The sequence below is a fragment of the Mytilus trossulus genome, chromosome 8 (genome assembly GCF_036588685.1).
Source record: "Mytilus trossulus isolate FHL-02 chromosome 8, PNRI_Mtr1.1.1.hap1, whole genome shotgun sequence".
NCBI classification, from domain to species: domain Eukaryota; kingdom Metazoa; phylum Mollusca; class Bivalvia; order Mytilida; family Mytilidae; genus Mytilus; species Mytilus trossulus.
Window position 1 is genome coordinate 34,364,243 of NC_086380.1, and position 25,015 is coordinate 34,389,257.

A 25,015-nucleotide genomic window follows, 5' to 3' on the forward strand; every position below is an offset into this window, starting at 1 on the left:
GAGTATATCTACTTGTTTTGTTAATAATTCTTTTTGATTGAGTTGAGCCATTTCAATTGATATTTTATTGTGTGTCTTTTTATGTTGTAATGTTACACCACTGTTTCAAGTTAGAGTGAAGGTTGGCGCCTGTTAAAACGTTTGAACCAACTGCAATTAAATGCACCTGTCATAAGTCAGGTGCCTGTTGTTCAGTGGTTGTCGTTTGTTGGTAATGTTCATAAGTGTTTCTCGTTTCTCTTTTTTATATATAGATAAGACCGTAGTTTTTTTTCTGTTTGAATTGGTTTACATTAGTCATTTTATGGCCCTTTATAGGCTTAGCTTGCTTTTCGATGTGAGCCAAGGCTCCGTGTTGAATGTCGATCTTTTACTTTTAATTGTTAACTTTTTACACATTGTGACTTACATGGGATAGTTGTCCTATTTGCGCTCATATCACATCTTATTTATATGTTTGTAATCTAACGGATCTTTGAATGTTTTCAGTTTCTTCATCTGAACAATAGGACCCTACAGAAGGTTGTTTCACACTGACTTTGACGCCCAGATTCATTTTTTGATAGAATTCATGTTAATAATTTAGAAAGAGGTGTCGTAGAGCAATTAGAAGATCCAGCAATATAAAAGATATGAAAATCCATGCGGTACACTGTTTAGGACCATATATGTCTGCTCTGTTCACACATCATTGTAAATACAATAGAGAGGTTTAGCGCTATAAAACCAGTTTGAATCAACCATTTTCTACATTTGAAAATGCCTGTACCAAGTCAGGAATATGACAGTTACTGTTGTTATCCATTCATTTGATGTGTTTTATCATTAAATTTTGATTTTGCCATTTGATTAGGGACTTTCCGTTTCGAATTTTCCTCGGTGTTCAGTATTTTTGTGATTTTACTTTTTATAATGAGAACAAACTATTGGAAAACGATAGAACTCAATTTGGTAAAAAAATATTCAAACTGTTTTTGTTTCCAATGCACACAACGATGCGTGGAACGACTTAACCTTGTGTATTTTGAATTTATTAGAAACACATATTTCATTTGTTAATGATTTTTGTGTGCAACCTATAAATCCTTATGTTTAATTCTTATGGTTGATAATTTGGTCCATACTCAAACGATTTCGTTCACCATCTAGTGTGAGTATCAACAGGTAAATGTTTATTTCATTGTGTTGTATATTTCTCTGCAAGCATGATATGAGACCTTTTTAAAGGGATTTCCCCCCAATATTTAAATCAAATAAATAATCTTAACGCATTAGACAACAATTGAAAATGTTTTATTTTAGATTGCAGTATAAAGACAATAATTGTGCATTGACTTGACATATCAACGGTATAAGGATTCGGCCCGAAACAGGGAAATAGCTCGGCACAACCTCGCATTTCCCCGTTTCTAAGCCTCATCCTTATATATATCATAATATCGTTGATATGTCAAGTCAATGCACTATTATTGTCTCTATATTGTATTTATGCAGCTTCCATAATAATCTCAAAAAGCATTACCCTAATATTCATATTTTCAATTATGTTCACTCTGTAGTCAAAAGACATGCTTTTTTCATACCAATGTGTGCCATGATTCATTTAATACTACATAAATCGGTAAATTGGAAAATAAGCGAGGATCAAATTTGTTTATGAGAGGTATGCCTCGCTGTAATAATAATTAATAAGGATAATTCAAGTACATATATTTGGGATATTGGCTACTCTAAAGCAATTTTTTGAGTTTTTTTATCATCTGAACTTAACAATGAATGAAAATCTTAAATTAAGTTAAAGTTCAGTTTTAGTGAAAAGTTATGTCAACTTAAGTTCTTATCGAATGTCTATTGTATTTACAACGATGTGTGAACAAAGCAGACATATATGGTCCTAAACAGTGTACCACATGGATTTTCATATCTTTTATATCTTATATGATATATGACACGGATCTCAGTTTTCATACAATTACGCAGCGAATAAATTGAAAGTTGTTTATACATACATATGATTCAAAGCATGCCTATAAAGAAGCAGTGTACTTTTTTTGGGCCCTTTTTTTTAACATTTTTTAATTCGAGCTTCACTTATGAGTCTTTTGTTTATTAGATTCCGAGGGTATCACCAGCCCAGTAGCCAGTACCTCGGTACTGGCATGAAAATACGGATTTTTTTGTGTTATTAAAATTTGCTTTTACAAAATGTTAGAAATTATTAACTAGAGGCTCTAATGGGCTTGTGTCGCTCACCTTGGTCTATGTGAATATTAAACAAAGGACGCAGATGAATTCATGACAAAATTGTGTTTTGGTGTTGATGTGTTTGTATATCTTACTTTACTGAACATTCTTGCTGCTTACAATTATCTCTATCTATAATGAACTTGTCCCAGTAGTTTCAGAGGAGAAGATTTTTGTAAAAGATTACAAAGATTTACGAAAAATGTTTAAAAATTGACTATAAAAGGCAATTACTCCTAAAGGGGTCAACTGACCATTTCGGTCATGTTGAATTATTTGTAAATCTCACTTTGCTGAACATTATTGCTCTTTACAGTTTATCTCTATCTATAAAAATATTCAAGATAATAACCAAAAACAGCAAAATTTCCTGAAAATTACTAATTCAGGGGCAGTAACCCAACAACAAGTTGTCTGATTCATCTGAAAATTTTACCCCTTGTCAGATTTGCTCTAAATGCTTTGGTTATTTAAGTTATAAGCCAAAAACTGCATTTTACCCTTATGTTCTATTTTTAGCCATGGCGGTCATCTTGGTTGGTTGGCCGAGTCATCGGACACATTTTTTAAACTAGATACCCCAATGATGATTTTGGTCAAGTTTGGTTTAATTTGGCCCAGTAGTTTCAGAGGAGAAGATTTTTGTAAAAGTTAACGACGACGGACGACGACAGACGACAGACGCCGGACGCCGGACGCCGGACGCCGGACGCCGGACGCCGGACGCCGGACGCCGGACGCCGGACGCCGGACGCCGGACGCAAAGTGAGCTAAAAATGAATGAACGTATCTCCCTCATGCAAAGCTCTGATTCCTGTCAAGAATTTGGCTATACTTTTGAACCTTTTGGGTTATAGCTCTTCATCTTTTATATAAGCTTTGGATTTCAAATATTTTGGCCACGAGCATCACTGAAGAGACATGTATTGTCGAAATGCGCATCTGGTGCAGGAAAATTGGTACCGTTGATTTTATTGTAGAAAAAACGCGCGTCTGGCGCAAATATAAAATTTTAATCCTGGTATCTATGATGAGTTTATTTGTTTCATGGATTGGGATAATATTAGGGATTAACAGTGCACTGCGTGTACCACCAAAAATGATATAAGCATAATCAATTAAAAGAATATGGTGTGTATAAACAAAAAAAACAAAAATCAATGAACTTTGAACTAATATAACAGTTTAACTGCACGAACTACGAATGTTCCAATTGTTGTAACCACAATCACGTCATCTTTTTCCAACTTTCCCAATTAAACTTATCAACGGATTTGTACCACATGCCGGATATCACATGAGGAGCAAAATCTTCTCAACAATCCGAAGCACCTGAGATCTTCACCGGTCTTGGTGAGGTTCGTGTTGCTCATTTTAAATGTTTTAATTTGAACACTGGTGTTAGTCTTTTGATGTTTTTTTTATATAACTTTTCAGTTTGTTTTTGAGTTATGAGTTTGAATATCCTTTTGGTATCTTTTGTCTCACTTTTACAATGATGATGCAAGTGATATGAATAATCAAGAATTACATTTGAGGTCGTGAAATATATACCCTACATAAAATGAAAAAAGGGATGCTTAATCTATGTGTTAAGACATTTAAACTATTTTCGAATATCAAGAAATTTAAAAACATTTTCATGGAACATTACTTCAATAGTACTTGCAGATATTCTATATATTGAATGAGGTGCGTGTACCTATTTCTTCCGCATTATGTTTTAACAGTCGGACGTTAAGAAAAAAAAATCAAAATGAATTTGAAATGATGCAATTGGGAAAAATTTGTCACTCTCTCCGGAAAATCGACTTCAAACACAATTTTTGGTCTGAAATGTTACAGAAACTCCATAATGGTCAGAAAGCGGTATGTTTTGTCCATCTACATCTATAAATCTGTCAAATACTCTCTGAAAAAGATGTTATCATAAATTGTGTGTTAACGTAGATTGTTAATAATGTACTGATATTTTCGTATTCTGTGTATTTGTGACATTGTATAACATAATCTCATTTATTGATTTGTTGTGAATAATATAGAATAAGAAATACCATAAATAAATAAATACCCAATTGGCAATGACAATCGACGCACTTCTTGCTCGTCCTTATATGATTAAACATATAAATTGGATCATAGATATTTAGAGATTATCGTTGATCATCTCAACGAGATTGATTTTCTCCCTTGAGCTGATACACTGAAATTGAGGAAAGCAATCGAGTTGAGATGACCAATGATAATCTATTTATCGCTATTTTACCTATGATGACGTTGTAAATTTCTTTGGTAACGAACACGTGCACCCTTTGTTTTAAGCGATAATTTCTCATATAACTCTACTGTGCGAAAAAAAAAGAATTATCAGTCATGAAGATCAAAGGAGAATTTCGTAAAATTTCATAAAAAAATATATAGGATATATTTATTCAAGAAACGCTCATCAGATTCAATTACATTGTTACCGTTGATATGTAGATCACATATGTCTCATCGAACTTTTAAAATGAAAAAAAAGGCAACAACATGACACAACCATACCACTTATATATAATTAACAAATTATCAACAAAATTTTACACATTTATACACGCATGTAGAATTCCTAGGAAAATGTTTATCTTTCAGTTGATAAATTTGTTTAAGTTCAATATCGGTTTTATCGGAGTTACTGTCACAAATTAATAGCATATTTGTCCATTACGTATATGACCCTGTATGAAAGGATATATTTGATATAGTTCCCTTATGAAGGACATATATTTTCATCTTATATGAAAAAGAACTATCAGATGGAGCAATTTTTTTCTGTGTACATTTTGTATAATCTTGATGTTTTTTTTAATCTTTTATTTACTCTGTATGCTTTGCATGTGTTAAATCTTATTTTTTATATACAAAACAGCGTATAAAACACGCCTATATAAAACTTTAATCTTATCATGCTGCTCATGGGCAACATTTACTTTCGTATGGTTGAGAACCGTCTTCAATTAGCAAAAGAAAACAAGTTGTGTTAAAAATGTGTGGTAACAGAATCAAATCCGTATTTGGCAGACTACTTTGTGATGACATAAGTTCTGTTTTCTATGCTTGGGACTGCAAGTTGAAACTTTGTTCATTCAATGACGTCAAACCACAAATGCTATACTAACCCTTGTTGATTTGACATTAAATCCTTTGTGGACGATGTGATCCAAAATATAATTTCCAGACCGGTTTCTGGACAAAGAATTGACAATTCCGTAGGTTGGTAATCCAACGACATCAACATAGCGATTCGACAGACCACTCGATAAAAAGTGCTTATAGTTATCTACAATAAAATCAAATTATTTTCTATTCGCCGATAAATGGTATTTGTACAGTATAACATTATAAGAGAATTTGTAAAATGGTAACTAATTCTTGGGTTTTAAGCTCATGTAATAATACAGTATCTGTCATATTCATAAATGACACAGTGAAAAATTGTGGCCGAATCATGTTATTAATCATTTTCAAGGTTCGTCAGATATTTCCGGAGCACCTGAGAACACCCCAAGTTTTTGGTGGGGCTCGTGTTGCTTAGTCTTGAGTGTTCTATGTTGTGTTTTCTGTACTGTTATTTGTTTGTTTCTCTTTTTATTTTTAGCCATGGCGTTGTCAGTTTATTTTCTATCTTTGTGTTTGCCTTTCCTTCTGGTATCTTTCGTCCCTCTTTTGTATTTAGAATACTTTTTTATTCTGATACAACGAAATGTTAAATGTATGCTGGTGGTGGAACAAATAGAATTATTATAATGATTCCAGATATTACTGCTGAATTTGCAATTCCAAAATTTTATAAGAGGAAACAAATATTTGAAACCTAACTTGGCGCTTACAAGTTCAGTAAGGGAAACAGAGATATATAACTGTGCTTGGTGCTCAGATGAGTTTCTAGAAAGAGAGATATACAATTATAATTTGCACTTTGTAATGCAGGAACAAGATCAAGTGAAATGGTGATTTAAATGCGAGTAAGCAGCAGACAAGACGACGAGACCTCAAGTCTGATTTAGAATTATCAAGATTTAAAATAGGAAAGAGCTTTAAATACTCTCCCTGAAAAATGTTCATGCGCTTCATCTCTGACTTTTTGGCTTTTTAACTATTTTGATCTGAGCATTAATGAATGTCTGAGTAGGCGAAATACGCGTCAGGTGTATTAAAATTATAATCCTAGTACCTTTGATAACTATTTACGCATTTTCGAATCACACTATACACTATTCAAACCATAAACCTACCAAAAACAGTACTAGGCTCGTCGAGATGAAATTATGGACATTCACGGGGTCGGGGGTTTGGGGACAACACTTCTTATGTACAAGGTGTTAGGACGTGCCGCTGGAATAGTAACTATTTGGGAAAAAATATCAGAAATAATGATTAGGTCAATAATGTTCCCATTACTTGTAACATGAAAAGCCCTGTATTTTTTCACAGCCAACAGTCTCGCCGTAATTGAACATTACACAAGGAATCTGAACCTCAGATATGAAATCAAAGCATGATATATTTTCGATTCTAAGAGACTGTGATTATTGTTCGCTCCAGCACTCTTAAATAAAATTTATCACGTTACAATGACGTCACTTACCTTAGCATTACGTCACAGGACTTTTGTAATGTCGGAAAAGGATAAATTTTACCTACACATTATATGAAAATAAATCAGGTTTTTAAAAAATGAAATCATATGAAAAGGCTTGGGTAACAGAACCCCAGCGACAACCACTATCAATTAAATATTGAAGTGCCCCTGCTCAACCGATTACACTGTACGTGTTTTTACTCACCTTCAAATTCAGGCGTTATATTTGTTGCCTGAACACGTGGTGACTGATTTAAATCTCCCAACAAAATATATTTGTTTTCTGCTTTGAAGAATTCAAGTATTCTTAAAGTGTTGTTCAAGTTTTCTTCTTCATATGTTGAAAACAATGGCGGTGAAACAGCTATCAACGAAACATAAAGCATACACACATTTTGTTTTATCTTTGTTGACACATTGGCGATTTTAACAGCTATTAATATTATGACACAATGTTGACAGCTGTATCCCAATATTTGACATTTGTAACTATTATGTCTGTTTCTTTTTGTCACACATCGTTATTGATACAATGGAATTTTATGCATATGTCATACAAGTGAGAGGTTTAGCAAGCTATAAGTATAGGTTTATAATACCTCCATTTTCTACACCCTAATGTGTACCAATGAAGTTTTTCTCGATTCGTTTGTTGTGTTTGAGCTTTTGGTTTAGCCATTTGCTATGGGACTTTCTATTTAGAGTTTTACTCGGAGTTCGGTATTTTTTTGTTTTTTTGACTTGAACACCCCAAAATGTGGAATGATAACTCCAACATAAAATCATTTGATGACAATACCCTTACTGAATTTAAGAAAATTGAAACAAGTATCAAAAAGTAAAGTCTACATTTAAAATCAATCAACATCATTTGTTATAAACAATGAAACAGTTACATTTTTCAAAAGATGCCAGACGAAACTATTTACACCACTGGAACGATGCCACTGCTGGTAGACGTTTCGTCTCCGAGGGTATCACAAGCCCAGTTGTCAGCACGTCGGTGCTGGCAAGAGTATCAATTATATGGTGATTATTTAAAATTTCCTGTTACAAAATTTAGATTTTTTCGAAAAACTAAGGATTTTTTTATCCAAGGAATAGATTACCTTAGCCGTATTTTGCACATCTTTTCGGAATTTTGGGTCCTCGCTGGTCTTCATCTTTGTACTTATTGGCTTAACAACTATTTTGATCTGAGCGTCAATGATGAGTCTTATCTAGACGAAACGCGCGTGACTGTCTGGCGAATAAAATTATAATCATGGTACCTGATAACTATACACTATTACATGTATTAGTTATCAAAGGTACCAGTTTTTTTTTAGTACGCCAGACGCGCGTTTCGTCTACATAAGACTAATCAGTGACGTTCATATCAAAATATTTTAAAGCCAAACAATTACAAAGTTGAAGAGCATTCAGGATCCAAAATTTCAAAACATTGTGCCAAATAAGACAGTTTGTCTTGTTGGGTTTAACATTCTATCAATTAAGAGGAAAACGACAGGCGAATTATATCAAAGAGACTTTTAAACCTGTAAGTTGAAATTAAAATTACAATGTCAAAGCTTCAAAATCAATTACATGCGGTAAGTCTTAAAGTTTTGTTTCAAACAAGTTCGTTCGGAATGGGGAATGGTTGAATTTATTACCCATGGAAAAAATGGCATGGGGTGTGCAAATAAAAATCCTGTTTCCCAACTCTTTGTGACATCCGCGTAAGAGTCTTATGTGGACGAAACTTGCGTCTGGCGTAATTAATTATTAACCTTGTATATTTGATAATTGTTTAACAAAAGTGCATTTTAATTGTTAGATAAAACAACACACTGAGACTTGAAGAGGTTGTTCGGGTAATGCAGAACAAAAGACAAATCTAAGAGGCGAGAAAAGATTGTCAAAAAGTTTAAAGCCTTCGAGGTAAGGATCTTGATGATTTGCTTACCGGTGCACCGATGTAGTGCATTGTGTGTTTCTGTTTAGTGTTTTATGTCGTTTTAAGTTGTTTTGCATGGTATTGACGGTTTTCTTCTTCTTATTATTTTTGTTCTCCTTTTGATATCATCTGGTTCCCTTTCATTTATACTTACGGTCAATATAGCGGCTTGTAATTGCTGTGGGAAGGTGCGTACAACCTATTTTGCCAATACCTTTTACCTGAAATACAGCGTAATTTAAATTAAATATTTGGGTAGTTTTGGTTTCAAACGAAAGCACTGTAGAACCCTGATTTCTTTCATATAATAAACAAAGTATATAAAATTAAAATAGGAGTGCACATTTGCCCTGTTGTACAAAAGAACCTGTTATTGTACTATCAAACTTCTAGGAACCAGTACTTTCTATTATGCAATAAAGAAATGTAGAATTTTTCAGCACCAGTAGGGATGAGGTATATTTTTTACATTGCCTTCAAAGGGCGAGGTTTGGTTATCCATAGGTATAAAAAAGAAATCCATAGATATATAAAGAAGATGTGGTATGTCAATGAGACAACACTCCTCAAGAGACAAAAAAAAAAACCCCACAGAAATTAAGATCTATAGGTAACTGTACGGCCTTCAATAATGAGCAAAGTCCATACCGCAAATTCAGCCATAAAAGGCCGCGAAATGACAATGTAAAATAATTTAAGCGAGAAAACTAACAACCGTTAAGTCTTTGGTTCTGTGAACTACTGTTTGCACGTTGGGCTGCGGCATTATCTATCGTTTTACGTGTACACTTGTGTTTGACTGTCCACTTGGTGTCTTCTTATTTCTTATAAAAATGTACATGTGCTAAGTATATGCATATTCAGGTTAGTTTTGATATAAAAACGAATACACCAGCGTCTTTCCCTGTATGTCGATGTTATTTTACTGTTGCTTACAAACTGAATGTATAAATAAAGGCAATAGTAGTATACCACTGTTCAATAGTTATAATCGATTTAACGGAAACAAATCAGGACCACAAACCAAAAGAAAGGGAAACACAACAACTATACGAGGACAAAAACGGACCAACAGAAACACTGAGCTGCTATAAAAATAAACGTCAATATACATAAACACAGTATTTCTGATAATTGCCATATTGACTTGGTACAGAACATTTTAAGAACATAAGGTGGGTTGAACCTGGTGTTATGGCTAGCCAAAATAATAAAAAATGAGAGATGAAAGCTATCATAAGGATATTCAAACAAAAGTTGAAAACAAACTGATAATGACATGGCACGAAAAACAAACGAAAACGACGAAAAGACAAACAACTGTACACAACAAACAACAGAGAAACTATAGACTGAGTAACACGAACCCAATCAAAACCTGGAGTGATCTGGAATGGTACTAGTAAGCAAATTTGGTTCACATTTGGCACCCGTCGTGAATAATTAACTCAGTATCTTTTTCTCAATTACCATATGTTATAACAGTAGGGAGTCACAATTTTACATGCCTACATTTGTTTTGCTGTATAATTGATTGATTGATTGATTGAGTGCTGGTTGGTTAACGTCCAATGGCAAATATTAATGCATGCTCAGGGCGAGAATGAGCTAAAAATAAATATAATATGAAGGTTTTGTTATAATAGAGGCCATCCGGGAAATTTAGACTCACTGGAAAATGAGGGTTTACTGTATAGGGACACACATTTTGCCTTATAACAGACCACCCACGGACACTTTTGCTGTATGAAAAATATCTTCGATCCTTCATAATTCCAGCTGGCCAGTCATCAAGAACTCTAGTCTGCTGCATGTCCGAAACGGTAATAGAGTAAAGTTATTGTTACTATCAGTAATCGTCGGAGTCATTTGGATCATGACTTTGTAGTCTCAAAACAGCACATGTATATTTGTTGGGAATAAACGGTCAGATATCTGTCTTAGTTGTACGTTCATTTACAGTAACGTAACTAACGGCGCGCGTTTTTAATTCGAATTCCAGAGGCGTTCAATTACGTGAAGTTTGTTTTAGTTTGATACTGCAAGCCAACTCTGTATAAAAAGAGGGACGAAAGTTACCAGAGGGACAGTCAAACTGATTTATCGAAAATAAACTGAAGTGAACATTGATTGGTTAAATATTTCTCAGTGTGTTTGAATTTGTTTGTTAGCCTTTTGGTCATGAATGTTTGTCTCCAATATTTAATTAACTGTGCATTTGTATTCAGATATCGCAGATCAAATTTATTCGTTCATTGTGTAATCATACGTTTTTTGATTGAGTTAAGTCTGCCAATTGATATTTTATCGTATGTTTTTCTATGTTGTGATGTTATGCTATTGTTTCAGAAAAAGGGAGAAGGTTTGGGCCCATTAAAACGTTTAATCCCGCTGCAAATGTTTGCACCTGTCCTAAGTCAGGAATCTGATGTACAGTAGTTGTCGTTTGTTTATGTAATATATACGTGTTTCTCGTTTCTCGTTTTGTTTATATAGATTAGACCGTTGGTTTTCCCGTTTGAATGGTTTTACACTAGTAATTTTGGGGCCCTTTATAGCTTGTTGTTCGGTGTGAGCCAAGGCTCCGTGTTGAAGGCCGTACTTTAACCTATAATGGTTTAATTTTTAAATTGTTATTTGGATGGAGAGTTGTCTCATTGGCACTCACACCACATCTTCCTATATCTATTTACAACACCATGGCTAAAAAAAAAGACAAACAGACACTAATTAATAATACACAAGACACAACATACAAAACTAAAGACTAAGCAACACGAACCCCACCAAAAACTGGGGTGATCTCAGATGCCCCTGAAGGGTAAGCAAAACTTCAAAAGTAACTAAAAAGTTTTATAACTTTTAAATCTAAGGTTCCTCGGAGGGGAGCATAATATGAGGCGAATGTTACCATAAACAGAGGATGAATTTTATTGGCCAGCCATGTAAGTAATTTTTCTCTCGTCTTCCGTGTCAATCACAAATCAAATAGATGAAATTACCTATTATCTATTGTTCATATGATTTGAAAGAAAGCTATGGTTTTACACTAGTAATTTTTGGGCCCTTTATAGCTTGTCGTTCTGTGTGAGCCAAGGCCCCGTGTTAAAGGCCGTACATTGACCTATAATGGTTTACTTTTATAAATTGTTATTTGGATGGAGAGTTGTCTCATTGGCACTCACACCACAACTTCCTATATCTTTATTTCGTGTACAAATATTTTGAAAAAAAAGAAGATTCTAAATGTATAATTACCTTTGCGGATAACAACCATCTTGAAAAGGGCTTTTGAATACCAGGTATGAGGCTTTGTGCTTTCCTTTGTGTCATTGGATATTTACTAAATAACGCAAGACCAGGACCATTAAATGCACCTATTTGTTTCTCTGGAGAAGAACGAACGCACTGTTCCACTGACCGGTCAAAACCGCTTACAATCACACATGCCAAACAATCATTCGACAAAGAACGAGCAGCTTCGCATCTTAGAATTAAACATTCTATGTGTTCGTCTGGTGAAACTAAAGCATTGCAATGACTCAAAAAACATTTCAAAACTTTTTGAAAATTTACAGGATTGCATGGATGCGTTTTAAGTTGTTGTTGGTTCAATAAGACAGTATCGTCGTTGTGGGTTTTACTAAATGAGTATGGGAATTTTCTTCGTAGAGCTTTTTGAACCAAAACTAAATCCTCTGCATACCAAATCTGAAATTACACAATAATATTAGATTTTTACCGGCCACAAACTGCTTCCAATAGTGGATATCAGCTGCGCTGTTCCTTTGCTTTTTGTGTGTTTTTTGCTGTGCATATACAGCTTTTTTGTCATGGATGGATCATAACCCATATCCGTTGACTTTTGACAATTTCTTTGATACTTATAGATAATCGTTGATCATCTCCACGAGACTGAGCCAGTACGGCGAAAGCGAGAAAATCAATCGAGATGATATGACCAATGATAATCTGTTTATCGCTATTTTACCTATGCCGACGTTGTCAATTTCATGACAATTTCACAAGCAATGCCACGTGCCTCCTTAGTTTCTAGCAATAATTTGTCATCTCAAGCTAGTAGTATGATATAAATAATTATTTAAAAAAAAAGATCAAAGGAAAAATGCACAAAAAAGCCATAATATATAATACCATAATAACAGACAACAAAGACATATCGATAATTAATCAATGAAAAAGTAAAGACTGCTTGTGACTTCTTGGTTCCTATTCAAGCTACTTCTAACCTATTGTTATAAAAAAAAAAATCCGTCTCACATTTAGTACTAAATGATACGATCTTGAATTAAATGCAAAATTGAATTTCCAGAGAATACGATATATAAAGAGGAAACAGTTTTTTTTCTTGTTTTTATCTTTTTCAAATAGTGGGTGTACAAAAGCTACAGGTAATCGCTCACTTATTCTAACATGCCAGGAGGCGGATCCAGGATATTTTAAAGGGTGTAACCCCCCAAAAATCTATATACATAGTCGAGCGATATATTTACCAATCATAACAGGGACTTATCTAATCTGCAACTGATTCCTGTCCGAAACAAGTATTTTCGTTAAAGATTTTCTTATATATTTCATGCTTTGTCTAGATTGGTCTAACTTAATTTTGATCGATAACTTTGAAAGTCTTGTTGAATTCATTTCAAATTGTTATCGTACGGCCTTCAACAAAGAGTAACACCCATACTGCATAAAGCGATAGTATGATCCAAAATGACAAATTCAAAACAATTCCAAAGAGAAAACTAACGACTTGAGACTCTTTTCACATAAAAATCTTACGATTAGAATTAATTGTAAGTTACACTGAAATGTTCAGTACAATCTCTTGTTTTTACTTGTTTTATTTTTGTGTGGAAAGAGCTGCTGTTTTATGAACCAAAAATTAAATGAAAACAAATATGATATACATGAACAAACGACAGGCATATACAGAATGTGGCGAGGTTAAACATAATTGTTGGCGCAAGACCCGTCCCTTATCCTGGGAATGGGCCGGATGTTACCGTACAACATTAGTAAAACTTTTAAAAATCAGATGAAAGGGAGTTAACTAACCAGATCGATACAAAGCACACAAAATGTATAGACAGAACAATATGACCTTGTGCAATTAAGACTGATAAAGCACGAATCACACCAGAAACCGGGGACAATCTCTGGAGAGCAGAGCCTGCTCCACATGTGACACTCGTCGTGTTACTCTTAATAGATATGTTCATACCTCATATTAATTGATTAGGCATCACACAATAGCGGATTAGTAGAGGGCTTTTGTGTAACCCTAAAATATCTGATTTTTTTTCTGCTCAAATACTGGTTTATCAATATACAATTTTTTGCTTATCTTAATGTGTAAAAATATCAATTTTACTTATATACCTCGTTTAGACAAATGATATCTGGATCCGCATGTAAAATAGCATCAACGATATGATTCCGTCTTTGGTCATAAAATTGTAAAAACGTTGCCAGCCCAGTGTTAAAAGTGATAAAATGTACTGCATTGCCAGTCTTCTTGTTTTTCCTCCATTTAGTGACATATCTACCATTAGCTTGTAACACAACAAAACACAAAAACAGCTGTACAAGTAACCTCATTATCAAATACCTGAAATCTTAATAAAATTTTCCACTTTACATGCTTAAATAAACATAATGTGGATTCATTTATTTTCGTGGGTATCAATTGTATTTGATTGAGTAGTTATGCCAATCTCTGCTTTTAAAGTCTATAGAAAATATGTAAATGGTTGAACATTTAATTCGTCGTTCACCTTTACCCAAAATAACCCACGAGGAAAGAATTCACAGTATGTGAATCTCCACTATACATATATTTTTTTTTGTACCAGATCAAGACATCGCTTGAAGGTTTCATTTTAGTTAAAATGCGTTTTCAAACGAGGTTCTAAATGTTAAGATTTAAACAAAAAATAAATCTTCTTGCAATAATTGGAGATGATGCTATTTTTAACAAGTGACGTGAGTTAAATCAATTGTGCTTATTTCTGGACCGTTGAAATAAGATGTAAAACTAAGATGCAAGAACTAATCTTTTACTGGATTTCAGTATGAAAATGATTTTTTGACCCCGAGGAGTCGAACATGAAATGGTTTTCGGGGATTGCAAAATTATAAAAACTATCTCAGTTTGTATCCCGAGAACTAACTCAATATAAAAAGAACCATCGTACATATCAAAGTTTATCATATTAGCAGAGACATGGGGAAAATAAGGGCAATAGTAGTATACCGCTGTTCGAAAGTCATAAATTGATTAGGAGAAAACAAATCCGGGTTACAATCCAAAACTGAAAAGTAACCATGGGGTGTGACGTTATTTATATACTTCACGTATGAGATTGATTGTCAAATTTGTATCTTTCGCCTATCTTTGAGAATTGGGATAGCGCCATAACCCAAATGCATTATGGTTCCTTTAGTTCTGAAATTGAAATATTCAGTTAAAACGAAAGATAAATGAGTCAAGTTTATGACTCCTTTAGTTCCGAAATTGAAATGTTCAGTTAAAACGAAAGATAAAAGAGTCGAGTACCCTTTCTTTATACTATATTTTTGTAACAGAACTAAGTTTCATGTTTAGAATTATTGTTACAAAGGAATGTTAGTGTACAGGGCTTATATAATAGCCGAATATCATATATTACCGACACACACCTTGTAAAGCATGAGAAGTATGTTTTTTAAATTCTATATAAACGAAGGGTACAATTACTTTTGACTGTTTCGTGCCTGGTAATTTTATTGGATGGTAGAGGTAACTGGGGTGTACAGGTCATGAATGTGAATCAATGAGACGGCCACTTATTGACAAAATTAAAAACGTGATATTGGGGTCAACATATGGTCTTGAACAATACATAAGTAATATAGAAAGCCCTAAGTGGCCACAAGGGTATAGTGAATAATGTAAATAATGCTGTGTAATTTCACTTAAGGTGCAAATGCTTATTAATATAATTGAAAAACAACGTAAAAAAGTCTTGATTTTGGAAGACTTTAAAATAATTGACCTTATTGGATTTGTAATAACAGAAGCAACACGACTGATGCCACATGTGGAGCAAGATATGCATACCCTCCCGGAGCACCTGAGATCACCCCAGGTTTTGGTGGGGTTCGTGTTGTTAAGTCTTTGGTTTTCTATGTTGTGTCTTCTGCACTATTATTTGTCTGTTTGTATTTTTATTTTTAGCCATGGCGTTGTCAGTTTATTTTCGATCTATGAGTTTGACTGTTCCTCTAGTATCTTTCGACCACCCTTTAAAGCCGATAGATACACAAAAACAATTATCCTTACCTTCAAATGAACAAATTCAATACAGACATAACACAGTTAACTACGGATATAAAATAAATTTATACTCAAGCTGTTGTATTTATTAACTAATCACAGAATTATAAAAGCAATTTTAAGAAGATTAAAAATCACATGACATTCTGTTGTGAAACATCAATAGAATTGTTTAATATATATATAGATATTAGATTTGGAACAAATCTTGAATTATCAGCTAAACACAGTTTCAAAGGAATTAATTTCTTACGTTTTAGTGATATCAGATATTTATATGTTTCCATTAAGCTGAAATGAGACACAGGTACTTGAAATCAGTCAAGAATCCACAGTGACGCGGCGTAAACGAGGCTTCGTGTATAGCAATCACATGGCACGCATAGACGTACTCCTTATAGGAGTTTGACCAATTCCTTTAGTTATAGTTTATCACCTTGATTTATATCTTCTGAATTGATATGTTCGGTAAACAACTACTGCCTAAATTTGACAAATTGAATTAAATTGTTTATCATTGTAATTATGACTAGAAAACAAAAATGTATAAATTGAAATTCATAAAGTCCAATAACATATCACACAATAAATTGTCTAGTACCATCTTTATCCCATGAAGTAATAATTAAAATACCAGATAAATAACCCCATCCTGATAGTTCTATGTTTTTTTCTGAAAACGTGAAAAGAAAGTGGAATTTTTCCTCATTTGGAATTATAATTTTGTATATAATTTATGAGAAAAATGAAATTGTAATGTGTGATGCATACGATATGATTTACTTGATAAGTTTCTGTACGGTTCTGTTGCCGATAGAGCACGTCTCAGCCTGACAACTATTGTTTAATTTTTAAAATGTTCTATTATTTCCATCTAATATAGTTATAACATTTGTTTTAAATTGTAGATAGAAATGTTTACACCAAACCTGCACCAACAAAAGTTTGAATAATCCCAGAATTTAGTGCTGTGGATTGTTTTTTCCTTAAAGGTGTTTGTTACAGACAGAAGACAGCTCATTGATGCACTTGTGGCTGGTCCGATATAAGTAAATGTCCGGCTTGAAAATAATGTAAATCGTTTACATTCCTTTAGGATGAATAAACGCTAGATAAATTATATTTCTTTTAGTAAATTGTATGTGGAATACAAGCAATGGCACGGTAATACCAAATATATAAGAGAATATCTTACAGCTTTTCATTGTATTTATATTAAAACAAAATTTTCAAAAATACCTCCAGGGAATGTTCAAAACGGAAAGTTTTTAATAAAATGGTAAAATTAAATAGCTGAAACACATCAAACGTTTGGAAAACAACTGTTATCACCCTTACATAATACATTTCCTTATGTATAGAAAATGGTGGATGAGGTTTAGTGTTCTAGCTAGCTATACCTCTCACTTGTACGACAGTTGCACATAATTCTATTATATTGACATCAATGTTAGAATAAAACAGAAATACATAATAGGTAAAAACGTCAAAAATAGGAGAAGACACACTGTATCAACCTTCAACCAAATAACACATCTAACAGAGCTTATGATAATATATTGGTAACTCGGTTTGGTATGGATATGGTAATGAAAAAGCTGTATTATATTCTCTAATATATTTGTATTAATTGTAATGGCTAAAAAGAGTTTTAAATCCAGTGAATCTAGCATGTTACATATACTAGTTGACAAAAGTAGCACAAGTTATTTTGCAATTGATAAATGCGGTATGGGTTTTCTCTTTCTCGAAGGCCATACGATTGGATATAATTACTTATATTCATTTTATTTGAACTTTGGTAGATAGTTGTCTCATTGGCAATCATACCACATCTCCATATATATTTTTTTACATGAAGGACGAAAATGACATTGACATAAATATAAGGGATATACAAAATAAAATAAACAATAGAGTGCACAACACATATAAATCTATAAATCTACCAAAAGCACTAATGGGTCAACGCAAAACCAATCAGTTACACCCGACGTATATATACTTTATAATTCTTTATAGATACAACGATATCAACAGTCAATGAGACAACTATGCGGTAGTTCTGAAATGACATGATAATAAGCAACTAGAGTTCCCAGGTTTATTTTCAAAAATAACACTTCAATATTGTCTTGAGGTACAAATGTTCAGTATTTGATCCTAAAAATCAGAGATAGGTTCGTGTTGCTTAGTCTTTAGTTTTCAAAGTTGTGTCTTCTGTACTATTATTTGTCTGTCTGTATGTTTGTTTTGATTTATAGCCATGGCGTTGTCAGTTTATTTTCGATCTATGAATGTGACTGTCCCTCTGGTATCTTTGATCACATCTTGACTTTCAGTTTAAGGAGATAACGGTATATCGTTGTCTTAATCTCTTAAATCTATTGAAAAAAGTAAAATCACAAAAATACTGAACTTCGAGATAAAACTAGATGTCCTCAATCAAATGACAAAATCAAATGATAAAGCACATCAAACGAATTGATAACAACGGTCATATTCCTTAGCGAGTACAGGCATTTTCAAATGTAGAAAATGGTGGAATAAACCTGAGTAAAGAAAAATCAATGTATCAAAGAAAAACGGAAACTATGAACTCCAAAAGGGTATGTCGACATGTAAAAGAGGGACGAAAGATGCCAGATGGACAGTCAAACTAGTACTCATAAATCGAAAATAAACTGACAATGTCATGGCTAATAATGAAAAGGACAAACAGACAAACACTAGTACACATGACACAACATAGAAAACTAAAAAATAAACAACACGAACCCCACCAAAAACTAGGGGTGATCTCTGGTGCTCATGAAGGTTTAGCAGATCCTGCTCCATATGTGGCACCCGTCGTGTTGCTTATGAGATAAAAAAAAATCCGGTAAGCGTCTCCTACTGAGCATCCATCACCCAAAGTTAATCTACACGCAGTCAAAATGTTACTATTGTTAATAAACACAATAGCTTAAACTATAGATCAAACAATTTCACATTATGTCGAGCGGCTGATAATTGACGATATCTATAAAAGAAAACCCGATTATCTTTGTATCGTTCTATTACTGGTCTTTTCCCTCTTCCTAAGACAGTTTAACTCTTGACGAAAGTAAGTTTGTTAACGTTTCCTCGCGCATTATGACGTCGCTGATAATGCCTGATCTAGTTTGAAACCTTGATGCTAGACTTACGGAGCGACAGAGCAGGGTGATATAGGCGCAGGGAAGGACGATAACAAAAGATTTCAAAACGTGTCGCTAGTGAGTTAAGGCATCGTATCAGTCGAATAATCATGAAGTTAACGAAGCTTATGTAGTGTTGAAAACAGGTATTCTTCCTCATAACTTCATTGGAGCAGTGTTTGTGTAAGGAGCACGCCTCTTTTAATAAAATACGTATAGTCTTAAAACTCACAACAAAATTTGTTTATCTGATTTATATTAACACTATACGTTGGAGCAGGGGTAAGCCGTATTTGGCACAACTTTTTTGGAATTTTGCGTCCTCAATGCTTTTCAAATTTGTACTTTTTTTTACCTGAGCGTCACTGATGAGTCTTATGTAGACGAAACGCGCGTCTGGCAAATTAAATTATAATCCTGGTACCTTTGATTATTATAGTGTACTGCTTTTAGAAAGAAAGTGGGAAATCTGAAATAATAACGTTGGCGAATCATTACAGTTTGAAGTCATCCACTCTGTCAAAGTCAAGAAAAATATCGAGATATGAATACCGTCAACTTTCGGTAGTATCACTTCTATCAAGTTGACTATAATAGATTAGAAGGAGAAAAAATAAAATTCCCATAATACTAAAAAATTAAAGGAGTACTTACTAATAAGATGATCTTCAAATTGATACTCACAAAAAGGAAATCGCCAATCACACATAGCAATTTTGCTTGATATTAGTCATAAAAATGAACTTGAAAACCATATTTATACTTCCCACAATTTCATGTTATCCCCCTCCTTTTTGAGTTTATTTTCTTCTAAATTTGCCTTCCTTTTCTCTCTTTTATTGCTCACTTTTCTATTTCATATCGTTTAATAATAATAATAATAATAATAATAATAATAATAATAATAATAATAATAATAATAATAATAATAATAGCTTTATTTAAAGAGAGTAACTTATTTGGATTAAACCAATTTTCAATAAGGCTCTCTATATATACATACAATGTTAACAATATGAATAAAACATAATTAATCTACTACTAGTATTACACACATGTAAAGAATAGACGTATAGAAAGTAATTTAACAACAACAACAACAACAACAACACCTATGGTATACATTGTGGCTTAACTTAAAATTTAACACTTTTCAAAATAAAATGACTTGTAAGAGTTTTAAAAAGCAGATATACTTTTTGATTTTTTAATTTCACTGGACAATGAATTCCACACTTTTGGACCACTAAAAGAAAAACTTAATTTGTATAATTCTGTATTTGATTTAGGGACAATAAAATTATCCGATGATGAAAGTCGAGTATTGTACGATTGTTTACTTCTTGTAGGCACAATAAGATTTGATAAATATTTTGGTGCCAGTTGGTGTTTTGATTTATACATTAATAATGATTTGTGTTAAGAAATTCTCTTAGTAACAGGAATAATTCCAGATTCCTTAAATAGTTCACTGGATGGTTTACGAATATCGTGTTCGTTTAAAATAATTCTAGCTGCCCTTTTTTGCAATTTTAGTAATTTGTCAACTAAAAACTTACAGTTTCCCCATACTGAACAACAGTAATCCAAATGTGAAAGAATATACGCATTGTAAAATAGAATTCGTGCATTGTGATTCAAGAATTTCTTGATTCTTTTTAATAAAGCTAATGAAGAATTAACTTTTTTGATTATATTATTAATTTGATCATACCAAGAAAGAGTTTTGTCAACAAAAATACCTAGGACTTTTTCACAGTGAATTTCATTAATCTTTTGGCCATTAATGGATACATTTAATGTGTCATTACACATCACAGACAGTTTTTGTTTTGAACCTATACACATTGTCTTAGTTTTTGACACATTAACTAACATTTTGTTTTCATCAACCCATTGACAAATATTTTCTAATACAACATTGAGTGTCTGACTTATATACCTTTTGTCTTTTCCAATTACAGAAATAGTGCTATCATCAGCAAAAAGATCAAGATAATGATTAGGATTACACAAATGCAAATCATTAATAAATATCAAGAATAATATAGGACCTAAAACAGACCCTTGAGGTACACCTGCTTTTAATGTAGATACATCTGAAAAAGTATTTGAAATTGATACGACTTGATGTCTATCAGCTAAATACGAAGTAAACCAATGAATAGAATTATAAGAACATTTATATTTTTGTAATTTTTGAAAGAGCAGTTTGTGATTTAGAAGATCAAAAGCTTTACACAGATCTAAAAATACTGCCCCTACTAAATTTTCTTTCATCAATGGCTTTTAACCATTTATCTAACAAAGAAGTCATAGCAGTTTGACAGGAATGGTTTGCACGAAAGCCTGATTGCATGACATACAATAGATTATATTTGTTTAGAAAATTCATCAAATGAGTTTTTACGTGTCGCTCAAGGATCTTAGATAGTAATGGTAAAATTGCAATAGGTCTGTAGTTAAAAACATCATTTTTTGAACCTTTATTTTTAAATACTGGTAGAACTTTAGCCAGTTTGAATAACGATGGATATACTGATTTTCTGATGCTTAAATTAAAAATGTGACTTAATGGAACTGAAATTAGGTGTGATGACATTTTTAAAAACCTTGCACTGATATTATCAAGACCTGTTGCTTTTTTCTCATCAAGTGTGATTTATTGATGGAGAACAAATTCACTAGTTATTTGTGGTATGGTAAAAAAGACATTTTCTGGTTCACGACATGAAATATAATTATCAAGTTTTCCAGAACAACTGGTGCTTGAGTTTAAATTAAGATTAACATTTTCAGTAATATTTGTAAAATAATTATTGAAAGTATCAGCAATGCTTTTAGGGTCTGTAATTGGTTTATTACTACAGTCATTTAAGATTGCATGGTCATGATGATTTTTACTACCATTTATATTATGCAAGTGTTTCCATAATTTGCTGCTATTTCCTTTTTCTTGTTCTCATACTTCAGTATAAAAAAATTGTTTTGAATTTTCTATGAGGTATTTAACCTTGTTTCTCCAAAATTTATAGTTATATGTGTCTTTTTTCTTATGATAATAATCACGTGTTTTCCTGGCCACCATAATTTCATCATTTATCCACTGATTTTGATAAACATGCTTAACTCGCTTTTTAATGAGAGGAGCATGATGATTTAACACTTCAGTAAAAATATTTATAAAACTTAGTACCGCTTCATCAGGGTCATCAATTTCTATTTCAATTTCAATTTACATTAAAATCATTTCAGCAGATATATTTGTATTATCAAAGGCGTCTAAAAACTGTTGCCTTCGTGAGATAGGGCTATTCTGGTGAAAAATTCCAGATGAGATTCATTTATAATCTGTGAAAAAAATACTTAAACTAATTCATTCAATGTTTATATCAGTAATTTGCTGAGGAATTAATGTATCTTAACTAATTAAAGCTTCTTAATTTCGAGCTTTTATTTGAAAGATCAATTTTCTTAGTTATATACTTACTCCTTTCACCGATCTATTAGCGGAGTGTCAATTAATTTTATTTTGGCACGTCGTACCATTCTCTATGAGTCCATACATGGAAACATGGTCTAACAATAAAAATTAATTGTCGCATGGAATAAAGATACTTCGACTTTTCAATGAATTATCACTCGTAATACATCGTAAACGCAAACTTTAGAATCTGGATTAATCGAATTATGAATTTTGAAAAGTGGTATACTACTGTTGCCTTTATTTATCAGATAAGACACTTCTAACAAAGACATTATTTGGGAAAGATCCGATAATGATATAGAATGTATAAATAACCCTTTATAAATTTGAAGCGTCCGAATCGTTTTGCATTAGTTAGTTATGATTGGTTCATCAATGATGAAGTATAGATTATATTGGCTTAAATGTATAAAAGAGTTGATAATACTATTCGGGAAAGGAAAAGGACCACAGCAGTTTTTTCTTTGCTAATGTGTATACTTAATTGATCAAACGCTCAAATTTGTGATGAAAAAGTATTATTATGTTTATATAAAACTCTAGTTGACTGGCTACAAAAATTAAAAAAACAAACGTGTGAAATATTAACCGTTTCAAGACAATATTTTTTTGTCTGTATATCTATACCATTAAACGAGTAGACCTCATTTTGTGTGTCGCTTTTCTTCCTTCCACGATAAATTAATCATCATGTCTCTGTTCTATAGGTAACATGGATAGTCGCATTTGTTATCCATTCTTATGATTATTCAGATTGAGTTATTTTTGGAGAAAAACGACAAAAAAGGAGTCCGGATATTGATTTGTTATTAGACTGACTTTTAGTCATGTATAAGACTTCCGGTTTGAAACATGCACAAGTACAACCAATCATATCATAGATAACAAATGAAAAATAAATAAGCCAATCAGAGCGTTCTCCATATCATGGTGTTTAGATCACAAGAACCACAACTATTATACCTTCTTAGAGGGGACAATTATTTTTCGCATTAATCTACATGTAAACTACGATATATACTACTTAAATATATAGAGACTCTCTGCATTTTGTTTACTGTTTTCTTTGGAATGTATACTATTTAATACCAATTGCATATATATTAATATAAGTAAAACAGGTGAAAACAAGAATGTGTCCATAGTACACGTATGCCACATCGGCACTATATTTAATAAGTTTCAACTTCAACTACTATTATATAAAAAACTATCTCGACCAAAAACTTTAACCTGAAGCGGAACAGACGGACGGACGAACGAACGAACGAACGAACGAACGCACGGATGCACAGACTAGAAAAAATAATGCACATAAATGGCACATATAAACATTTATTGTTGAAAGTGGAATTAATAATTTGGCAAAATTTAAAGTAGGGTAGATAGTAGAGGGAGGCAGAATCTTTTTCGGGACGTCGGGATCGGGTGTTTATAAGATCGGGATTGTGCATTTAATCCTTACGGGATCCAGGAATATCTTTTTCGATTTCGGGATTTTGCGACATGAATTCCTTTAAATTCCGAATATCGGGATTTCATGGTTTTAAGCCGTGGATTTCGGGATCAGGACACCTACGGCCACCCCTTAAGTTAGCTTTAGTCGGTCTTAGTCCTTTATACAAGATTCATATCCTACCATTGGCATGTTAATAAGGCTCTCAAAAAAGCACTATATATATTCAGTTACATTAATTTCATGTTTGAAGTAGTGCAAATTTTTAATTTAATTTGACTAACCAAAAGATACATTGTAGCAAAGGAGAAGAATAATTGTGGTCTGAGGCCATAAACACGAAAATAACTGAATTAACAGAAAGGAAACGAATATCGGACTTTGAAAAAAAGGAGGGGGCTTTTGATACCTTTGATGAAATTCTTCATACATAATATCTTTTACAAAAAAAATATCATACAACAGTTCATGTTGTATATGACCTCGATTTCGAAGGTGTGTTCTAGTATAAAATAAAAGAAGATATTGTATGATGAAACCTTCCATCAAAAACCAATTGGGGGAATTTACCAACAACTATTTGTTACCGGAAGGCATTATACGATGTGAAAAGTTGTTTTCAAAACCATCAAGGTAACATGTATTGCGCGAATAATATATATGCAAGTATTCACAAATTATCATCAAAACCATTGATATAATAATAAAATCTAAAAGAAAAAATTAACACATAAATTTCAAATGCAGCAA

The 25,015-nt window shown here is 32.8% G+C and overlaps 1 protein-coding gene across 1 annotated transcript; it reads right to left on the reverse strand.

Moving 5' to 3' along the window:
• Window positions 1–3,953: 3,953 nt before the first annotated feature.
• Window positions 3,954–16,183, reverse strand: LOC134681849 (uncharacterized). Its single transcript, XM_063541492.1, has 7 exons — window positions 16,150–16,183; window positions 14,208–14,443; window positions 12,063–12,515; window positions 8,959–9,025; window positions 7,071–7,229; window positions 5,403–5,563; window positions 3,954–4,156 (listed from the first exon to the last, which is right to left on the reverse strand). The coding sequence occupies exons 2-7, from the start codon at window positions 14,424–14,426 to the stop codon at window positions 4,058–4,060; spliced, it is 1,158 nt and encodes a 385-aa protein (XP_063397562.1). The 5' UTR covers window positions 14,427–14,443; window positions 16,150–16,183; the 3' UTR covers window positions 3,954–4,057.
• Between the last annotated feature and the right edge of the window lie 8,832 nt (window positions 16,184–25,015).

Coding starts and splice junctions, on each gene's coding strand:
- LOC134681849 (XM_063541492.1), bottom strand. CDS start 14,426: ATGAGGTTACTTGTACAGCTGTTTTTGTGTTTTGTTGTGTTACAAGCT. Junction 9,026..12,062: donor GATGGTTGTTATCCGCAAAG/GTAATTATACAT, acceptor GCTGTATTTCAG/GTAAAAGGTATTGGCAAAAT. Junction 7,230..8,958: donor TACAAGCCGCTATATTGACC/GTAAGTATAAAT, acceptor TTTCGTTGATAG/CTGTTTCACCGCCATTGTTT.